This window comes from Arachis duranensis, chromosome 3 (assembly GCF_000817695.3).
Source record: "Arachis duranensis cultivar V14167 chromosome 3, aradu.V14167.gnm2.J7QH, whole genome shotgun sequence".
Lineage (NCBI taxonomy): Eukaryota > Viridiplantae > Streptophyta > Magnoliopsida > Fabales > Fabaceae > Arachis > Arachis duranensis.
The window spans coordinates 33,263,902-33,274,018 of record NC_029774.3 but is presented as its reverse complement, the minus strand read 5'-3'; the positions used below and the strand labels follow the sequence as shown (position 1 = coordinate 33,274,018).

The 10,117-nt window shown below is 34.9% G+C and overlaps 1 protein-coding gene across 1 annotated transcript; it reads right to left on the bottom strand.

The window, feature by feature from the left end:
• Positions 1-212: 212 nt before the first annotated feature.
• Positions 213-7,368, bottom strand: LOC107478586 (vacuolar protein-sorting-associated protein 33 homolog). Its single transcript, XM_052259352.1, has 22 exons — positions 7,119-7,368; positions 7,011-7,050; positions 6,808-6,888; positions 6,424-6,618; positions 6,232-6,342; positions 6,001-6,066; positions 5,702-5,809; positions 5,486-5,530; positions 5,348-5,404; positions 4,884-4,978; positions 4,651-4,702; positions 4,364-4,420; positions 3,980-4,042; positions 3,786-3,892; positions 3,489-3,611; positions 3,238-3,319; positions 3,046-3,117; positions 2,154-2,233; positions 1,685-1,742; positions 1,431-1,492; positions 946-1,039; positions 213-593 (listed from the first exon to the last, which is right to left on the bottom strand). Exons 1-22 carry the CDS (start codon positions 7,169-7,171, stop codon positions 504-506), a joined length of 1,791 nt encoding a protein of 596 aa, XP_052115312.1. The 5' UTR covers positions 7,172-7,368; the 3' UTR covers positions 213-503.
• Between the last annotated feature and the right edge of the window lie 2,749 nt (positions 7,369-10,117).

Below are 10,117 nucleotides of genomic sequence, written 5' to 3'. Positions count from 1 at the left end.
AAATGTTAAATGATAACCTAGAAAGCAGAAAGTGTAACTGCAAGTAAAGCCAGCCACCAAGGGTGGACTCCAATTCATAACGAACTTCGGATTAAAATCTTGTAATCATTGCTAATGGTAGGGTCTCTTTTTTTAACTTTTTTGAATACAAATTAAGGTTCCTTCTCAAATGTAGTTAAATTAACAATTCATCACACTTTACTATCTCTAGAAATCTTAAGCCATGGAAGAGGCACCAAGATTCTATTAAAGAACCAGATAAGAGTAGGCAAATATACGATAGTAGAACTAAATAAAAACAACTCTCATATTCCAGGCCTCACTTATTTTACAACATCAATAAACATTGGTTAAGCATCACTCTAGAAGAACTCGATTAGGCTGCATATAGCTTTCATTTGGCATCATCAAACATAATCTCACCCCCCTAAGCCGGGAAAGACAATTTAGTTTATAAAAAATAAAAGTTAAAAAAATGAAAAAAAAAGAACTGCAATGATTGATCAACCTAGCTTCTCCATAAATGTCTCAACCAAGGTTTGTCCATTGACTATTTTTGTCGTTGCAATGATTAAATCATATGCCATGCCTTCCTGCAAAATCAACATTATAAATTTGATTTAGGAACCAAATAGAAGTGTTGGATGCGACGATTTATGTATCTCTACCTAATAGTTTAACCTTTTGAAACAAGCGATTTCATGACAAGAAGAGATTCACACCTAATGTGACACACTATACACCATTCTAGAAAGATAATGCCTCTAGTACACATCATCAAAAAGATAAGACATGATAAGCCACAAATTTACTAAGCAAATACGTCCATTCACCTGCTACATTATGGATCAATAGCCAAATTTACAAAACCAGGATCTAAATAGTAGGAAGAATGTATTGGTTAGCATGTTAAAAGCAATTTGAAAAAAGAAACGATTGCCACACCTGAGAACAGAGAAACCGAAGAGCAGAAATCTCTGCAAAGGTAACACCTCCAACAAAGACAACAAGCACCAGGGCACGCCTCCCATCAGGTACTCTGAAATATGTAACAGGTCAGAAGGGAAAAAGAACGTTATCAAAAAAGTTATAAAACTTCTTCCTTTAAGACTAAAATCTTTTGCAATTTCTGAAACTCCTATTTCAAATGTGAACCACCAAGTTCCAACTGCTATCTCTTTCAGTAAACTAAAAACAAAGGAAATGGCAGAAAAGCGATTGAATTCTTTCTTGCATTTAGGGTTTATTTTCCCAGGTAGTAAAGCTCACCTCTGCTGCTAAGTGATACCCTTAACAAATAATAAATTGTGGATGAATAAAAGATAGGATCCATCTGAACCTTATTAGTTATATTATTATTGCTAAATGTTTTAGCAGTGTCAAATCAATGCACAAGCATTGCATTTATGGAGATTGATGTAAACCCATACTTGGCTATGCCGGTTGAAACCCCTGATAAAGAGTCAAATGATGGGCTATTTGAGAATGCACCCTGTAAAAGCAACCAAGCAAGCCAAACTTTAAGTATAAATAAAAAGAGAGGTTAAGGTAAGTGGAGTATACAAGTGATGTGACTAATATGAACAGGATAAGTGAAATATTGCTGGAACAGTTATAAGATTTTCAGCTGGCCAATTATAGCATGCACCGATATTATGATTTAGACAACTTAGCAAGTACTAACCCTCTTTGTTTCCAGGTGAGGTCCAGGTAGCAGCTTCAAAATTTCTTCAACAGGACGCCTGAGAGACCAATTATCACATTTAATATTGCATGAGTTGCTTTAAAACTAAGCTCACAATCAAATTATCTTTTTGAATAAATGTATTGTGTTTAAATGAAAATCTGGAACTAAAGGCTAAGATAATTTGATTAGCATGGAAATTGCTATTTATAATAATACAATATAGTCTTCCAATTTGAAATAAGTTAAGAAACTGAACAATATTGGAACTCAACAGAGAGCACAACTATAAAGTAGTATGTACTAATAATAACAATAACATCATTGGAACCTTGCTTATAAATGAAACTTGCAGCTCTATAAACTTTTGTCTTTAAATTTTATATATGATCATGTTAGATAAATAATTAATTTCCATGCTCAATAATAGCTATGAAGAGGGCCTTTAGTATTGAAATTTCAAACTTACCATCCAGATCGAATGGCATGCTGGATCAGACGAATGCTAAGTGGTGCATATCCAGAGAAGACATAAGAGATATCATTGGGGTTGTAATGGGGGGAAATCACTTAAAAATTAGTAGGAATACAAGAGTGCAACAAGTAGATAATTGCAAAACAGCATTTTATTAATAAAGTAATGATGATGTAAATGAATCCCATGAAAGATTTTGCAAGAAATACCATGTACTATATACACTAAGACAAATTGAAACATTAACACCATCAGTAATTGCTACTGAGAAGTGAATATAACAGAGGAATACTTGTGGTGCAGCCACAAAAGATGAGCAATTAAAAATAAGTAGTAATAAATAAATAAATAATAATTAAATTAAAAAAAGAGCACGTACTCTGGGAACATCAATGTTGCAACAATTAACCTTTAATGAGGTGATAGTGAGATGCTTATTTCTGTATTTATTACCATTTCATAATGTCTAATAACTGCCCTACCCCAAATTCCACCGGGAAAAGAAATTATTTTAGTTGTGTTGTATACATACTCATTAACACATTTCTAAAGAAGAATCCATAACTTTCTAATCTGTGGCTGTATAACTTAAACAAAAGAGATTAATTTTGAAATAGTATTGGTGTCAAATGAGAGATTAATTTTGAAATACTATTGGTGTCAAATGTTTTGCATTGCCAATCAAAACCACATCTCATTATATGCATGACTTGAGGGGTAGTTATTGTAAAGTCAAAACAACTTGCAAGACAATTACTTCTGGGACAATTGTTGCAAGAGTCAAAATGCTTCTAGCACTTTTACACTAACATGCATCAACCTCCTAATCAAAATTGGAAAAACACAATAAAGGTGTCCAAGCATCACATTATCTAGAAGAAAATTACTTGGCTGTATCAGTGTCTTCAACCACAAGCTGCAGAGCATGTTTTATGGTAAGCCAGTTGCTCCTTGACTCCTAAGAGGATCAAATGCAAAATAAGCATTAGTTAAAAATATGTCCACAAATATAATAAAAAAAATAAAAAAATCCCAAAGACCCATTTGAGCTTGCAAGTAAACAACTAGTTCATGATACCTGCTTTTTAAAGAGCCCAGCTTTCTCTAAATTATTTAGGGTTGTTATGTGCTCAAATCCATAGCTATGTAGTAGTTCTCTCCTAAAAATGGAAGTTACAAACATATGGGACAACAATGAGTACCACAAAATAAGATCTCTTGGTATAATGCAGAGAAGCAAGAATGGAGAAATATTATAAGTAACCTAGTTTCTATAGAGTAAGAAAAGGAAAGTAAAAGAAGATAAGATCCATGGTCATTCAAGCTTGCCTTAAGTAGTCAAAATGCTTCTTTGGCAACCCAGAATTAGTAACGGAAAATAGGATTAGAAGGCGCAGGACCGTCGTCAAAGGCTCCTGCTTGTGGATCAACTCTTCAATATAGTCAAAGCATCTGCATAAATTAGCAACTAAAGTTTCACATCTTAAAAACATAAGCTATGTACAAGCAGAAATCTCTAAAGCACAATGCATCACCAGTTAGCAAACTCCAAACATTGACCAGATTAATTGACAATAAAATGCCATCCAAATACTTTAAGGACGTCTGCATGCAACATCAACTCACATGTCATAACTCTGAGACTCAACAATTGTATGTTCCATATCAAGCTGCCCCAGAAATGAAGGCTTTGATGTGAATGTTGTCAGATGCTGAGCGAGATTTATGTGTCTCTGGAAAAATAATTTCAAGCATATTATGTTTTGATAACTCTAAGAATCTAGTTAATGAAGTCAATGTCAAAATGAACAAGTTCTTACAGTGATTTCTGGCAATGAGTTCAGCTTTTTCACGAAGTCCTTCAACTCGGAAACTGATTGTGACTGGATATTATGGAAAGCAATATATTAGAATGCCTTTGGCGATCCATCTTAATATAAATAGTTAAAAAAACATGTTTAGACTTCTCAAAGTTTAAATACTTGAACATATGCAGTTAACTATTTTATTATTCTTAGGTTGCAATAATGAGCATGCATACAACTGGGACAGCTTGAAGGATTTGATCTCCAAGGTAAAGTATGCAATAGGATTCCAGTCGATTCGATAAATAATTTCACATAAAAATTTGGTTTTGAAACAGTTTTTGTTTTCTTGCAAAATTAATTGGAAAAGCAGCATCCAAGTATAGGACATCAACTTACAGTAGTCGTCATCTCAGTGTAGTCTTGCTTCATGGATGTAGCTTTTTGACGCAAAATCTGCAATACTGCAGACATCAACTAAGAAACTAGAACTACAAGGGAACCATAGATGGTCTATCTAAATAACCTTTTCACTCCTGTGTGTGTGTGTGTGTGTGTGTGTGTGAGAGAGAGTGAGAGAGAGTGAGAGAGAGAGAGAGAGAGTGAGAGAGAGAGAGAGAGAGAGAGAGAGAAAGAGAGAGAGAGAGAGAGAGAGAGAGATTAGTCAAGATAAATATAAAATCAACCTGGATAACAACTTCAAAGTTGAGATCCCGTATCTCCTTGAAGAGCTTGTCACTAACACAGGACAGGAAAGCAAAATTTTAAGATACATAAAGAGCAAATGGTAAATAAAAGATAACAGGTATGATGCAAGTAAAGCATCTCAAACCTCATAGATAAGAGAGTTAACATCCATCAACATTGCATCATTAATAGAAGGTAGAAACTAAAAGAGGAAGTCAGAAAAGTAACCTACGTTGAATTAAGTGGAACTTTAGTTTTTTTCCCCTCTTGCTGAAGTCCCATAATAGACGCATCAAGCTCTATAGAACCATTCTTGATATTCAAAAACTGTAGTATACAAATGCAATAAGATAGAAAAAAGGTAAAGCCACATTTCAACTCTTTCCATATGCTGAAATTATATATTTCTGAAAACAAAATCATGGCACCAGAATAAGCCATGAAGGCTACATAACGCTCCAAAACTACTTATCCAAATAACTAAAGCAGGTATTGGAAAGTTTTGGTATTCATACTTACAATATTAAAATTCAGAAAGAAATGAAGGGAAGGAATATACTAAGCAGACCAAACTTGATTAGGAGATATTCTCATATTCTTAGGAGAAAAGACCGATCATCAAATAACAAGCAATAAAATATACTATGCAATATGTATCCTTTCATAAATATGTAGGCTGCTTCTGCATTAACTTGCCTCATCAAGTAATCCTTCATATGTTAATTGAGAACACAAAGGAGTAACCATATCCACCTGCATTCATTGTGCACCCAATTTCAGTGATAAGTTTTGAGGATGTCAATTGTATCCAGTAAATGGAACGAAAGGACATACCTCTCTATCTAAAAGGATTAGTGTGTTTATCTCTGGCATAACCATCTATATACAAATATCAAACAATCAGAGGACTGTACGGCGTATTTAAATAAGCTTTGAAAACTCTCACTGTGTGTATGAGTTTTATTCTTTATGGGGTGTCTTTTGGCTGTTTTACTGTTGCCAGTTATCTTGAAGAAAGAAAGGGGAAAAAACAGAGTAGAGCATGATTACGTCAGATGAGTTGACTGGTTCCTCAGCCTGCATTCGGTTAAGGATGTCTGCAACACGCACAGATGCTTTTCCTTTTGCCCTCAGATTTGGTATCACTCCAAAAGAGAACTGCAAAATAAAATAATAAAACACAATAACGAAACAATTTTAAGAAAGAGGACAAGCAGATCGATGATATTATATCAAAAAGGGAATTCTATTTGTATTTGATTATCTCCTATCAGTTTGATGATAATTGTTCTGAGTCCAAAACTTCCCTGCTAACAAATTTGACAACATTATGTATTCAAAACTACAACCTCAAGTTTGTGAATTGCTTTTGCGATATGCCAAAGCGAGCTTGTATCACCATCAACTTGGCACTCCTACCATAGATGAGAAGGCAAACAAGGATAAGTAATTGTTCAAAGCAAATATTAAATGGAAGGCAATTTCAAAGATGATAAATTATAACTCATAGGGACAACAATACAAAATTAACGCAATAGATCTATCAGGAAGAGAAGAAATGGTAATATCCAACAACATACTTTGTAAGCAAGGTCAAGCTCAAATGATAGTACATCCTCATCTATCGGTACAATATACAAGGGATACTCCCCGATTGTAACCATGTTATGTAATTTCTCTTCCTCAAGAACCTGTTCACAAGAAAATATAATTATTTTGTATGGTAGGACAAGTATACTAGTACAACATACTCAAGTTAAGGGAAAACACACTTTCTCACAAACAACAGTGCGGCGGGGAACAAAATAAACATGATATTCTCTTTGTAGTCCTTTCGATTCGTCATGGTGAATATTAGAACATATATGTCGCATCAAATTAGGCTGAGATCGCACGAGGTAGACAACTTTGGTGCAGTCAGTTTGAATGTGGTCAGCTGAAAGATGCCGTAATTCAACTCCATGCTCCTATTTCACCAGTTCAACACAACCTCTCAGTATACAATAAAACTATCCAATCATCTAAAAGACAAACTACTACTTATAAAAAAATTCCAACTATCTTCCATGGGCAAGAATGATTTTTCTGAAATCTAATACAATAAATATGTTCCGTGTAAAAATTGAATAGAAGCAAAAGACAGAAAATTTGATTACCTTGAGTAACGATGTCTGTATGATGAGAGAGAGAGAGTCCCCTAGCTTCGGATCGATAACCAAACACTTCTTCCCTCGAATCTAAAACAAGAACGACCACAAGCAATTTACAAAGTCAGTTTGATTTTTGAGTGCCATCACAACGAATTGCACTCAAAACCAAAAAAGGACAAACAAATTGGTGGGAATTGAGAAACAATTACATTCTTGAGGATGTTGATGAGCTCCTTTTGGGATTGTTCCCTGAAATATAACCATACAAATTAAAAATTTAGAATTGTTATCAAATAATACTTTTAAAAGAGGTATACCTGATTGAAATGAGATTGATGGGGGCATTGTCCAGGTTGGGAATCTGAGCCATTGTAAATGGAATGAAATTAGCGGTTCAAAGAGAGTTTCAATCGAAGCGCATCTTACGCTAACGTACACCCGCAGATCAATCACTGATAACGCTACTCAACACTAAGCTACTTTAGCCTGAACTGAGAATCCTGTAATAAAATGTAACAACTTCACCAAAGCTACTTACTTCCGCCAACTCAACCTATAACATGGAGTACAGAAAAAAAAATTAAAAAAAAATGTATACCCTTCAACTTTAATTTATGTGTTTTTAGACCTGAGTTTTCTGATTTTAACATGGTCCACACCAAGGTTCTGAAAATCGGACCGGTCATCAAACCGTTTTAGTTACTGGTTCACTTCAAGAAGAAAGCTTTGAAGACTTTTCCGATAATCACATACGAGTCAACTGAGTTAAACAAAGTACCTGGTTTGGACACCGAGTGTGTGATATGCCTCTCGGACTTCACAAATGGTGAAAAGTTGCGCATTCTGCCAAAATGCAACCATGGCTTCCATGTTAGCTGCATTGACAAGTGGCTCACTTCTCATTCATCTTGCCCCAAGTGCAGACACTGCCTAATTCACACGTGCCAAAAGATTGTTGGCGGAACTACTCATCATCCTCCTCCTCTTCTACCTCAAACCATTATAAGGATTGAACCACTGGACCCAGAAACCATGGTGCGTAATTATATATAGATAGCAACCAAACTAAATTAGTATGCATAGAACTTTGTTACGGTTCTGTTCTGTTCAGTGAAGCCAAAGGCTATATAGCTAATTAGCTACTCAACACCAATATTCACCCATAAACAATAGGTGGTGGTAGTTGGTGATGAAAATTATGTTTATTTATTTTATTTTTATTTTTTTTTTCACTTAGGATGCTTGTTCTTTTTGGAAAAGAAAAAATGAAGAGATCATCAAATTGTAACTGCATATTCTTTTTGGTTTCAATTACCTTTAATAAGGTTTAATTGCTGAGAAAATTAAAATTGAAGTAGTACCTAAGCTTTAATTTGTTGTCCAAATAATCAAGTTATGGTGGTCAACTGGTGATGGCTGCTCAAGTAATTGGCCGTTGTAATTTCGACCGAGTAATATTCCAAATCGATTAGCGTTTTAACGTAATAACAAATGCTTGCCTCGGCCATATTAGATATAACATTATCTTTTTTCAGTACTGGTCTGCTTCTTATTAATTATTACTATTATATTATTTTTATAACCCCAATGGATTTCACTTTTTAGTATTAGGTGTTCTGGTTGATACAAATGATATAACAGAGTAAGTTTATTTTAATACACATGATTTAACAGAGTAACAGAGCAATCAGAAGTTCAAAACCATATACAAATTTGCAAATTTGTAAATTTTCAACCATCAGCAACCAGCAAATTCAAGAGTACAAGACAGATCTATCAACAACAGGAAATTACAATTTACAAAACATTCAGAACCAAACTTCAAACCAAGACCGAAGAAGAAGAATTGAAGAAAAATGGAACAAAAATTGAAGAAGAATACCGAAGAAGAAGACCGAAGAACAACAATTTCGGAACTTCAAACCAAGAAGACCGAGCCCTCAGTGAAGATGAAGAGGAGAAGCCACTAACCTGGGTTCCATGCCGAGAAGCCAGTGAAGATGAAGAGGACATGCCGAGCAACTGGGTTCTGGACACGGGGAAGAGGAAGAAGCAGCGGCGCTGAGGACCTGGGGACGGCGGCGGCGTTGACGACCTGGGACCGGCGGCGGCGAAGAAGGGCTAGGGTTCCTTTTGCTTCAGAGTTCAGAGTTCTCCAATCCAGGGTGTGACTGAGTGACGAATGAATTGGGGGAATAAGGGTTGGTTCACACTTCACGCCTTCACGGATCTGTTTCGTTTTTTTTTTTACAAATAGAAAACGGCGTCGCTTTATTCGAACCGGTCGATTACCGGTCCGGTCCAACCGACCGGTTCTCGGCCGGTTCGACGATTTTTGTACGGTTTTTCTTCTAACGGTTTTGGATAATGGACCGGACCGTTTATAGTGCTGGTTCCCGGTTAAACCGGTTTGACCGGCCGGTCCGGTCCGATTTTCAGAACATTGGTTGAAACATTCAACTATGCACTGATCAACATTTCGTTCTCTTTCCAATGCCAATGTTGAATACTATCTTGCCTACGATTTCCAATATCATCATCATTGAGATCAATAGCATCTAATCCATGAGAGTTGGCAAAATCTGAATATTGTGAATTTAGACTAGATTGTATCGGAATCTGAATGGATGGGTTAGAAGAGCCACTAACACCAGATGAGTCATGTCCCGATGCACTGAATTGAGTTGGAAACGGCAAGGATGTTGGAATAACATTTCCGATAGAGGGGTTAAATATGGATGAAAATAGAAAATATGGTGTTTGTGGATTTTGATTATGTGGTTGGAATATAGAAAATTGATTATTATAAGGAGTTTGAAAATTGATATTAGGAACATTTTGTGGATTTGAATTTTGAAATGTATTTAGTAGTGTGAAGTTTTGATTTAGAATTTGAGAGTTTGAAGTTTGAGATTGCTGGGTATTTGAAGTTTGAGAAAAATTTTGTATGTAATTGAAAAGAGTTGAGTTGGTTTGGATCCATTTTTTCGAACAAAAAATAATCTCAGTAGAACTTTGATTTCGTAAACTGAAAAGAAGATGAAGAAGAGTAGAAGAAAATGTGAGAATAGAAGTGTATGTAAGTAATACATATAGAGTAATAAAATATTAATTTATTAATAATAACGGTAACATAGTAACGGCTAGTTTTCAACGACCAATTTTGCAACGGCTAGTTTTGCAACAACTAATTTTGTAACGTGTTTAGCATTTTTAAATTTTAAAAATAAAAATAAATAACTCAACCAAAAATTATTTTGTAAGGTGTAAAACTTAAATTTATTTTTTAATGTAAATTAATTTAATTAATTATAAT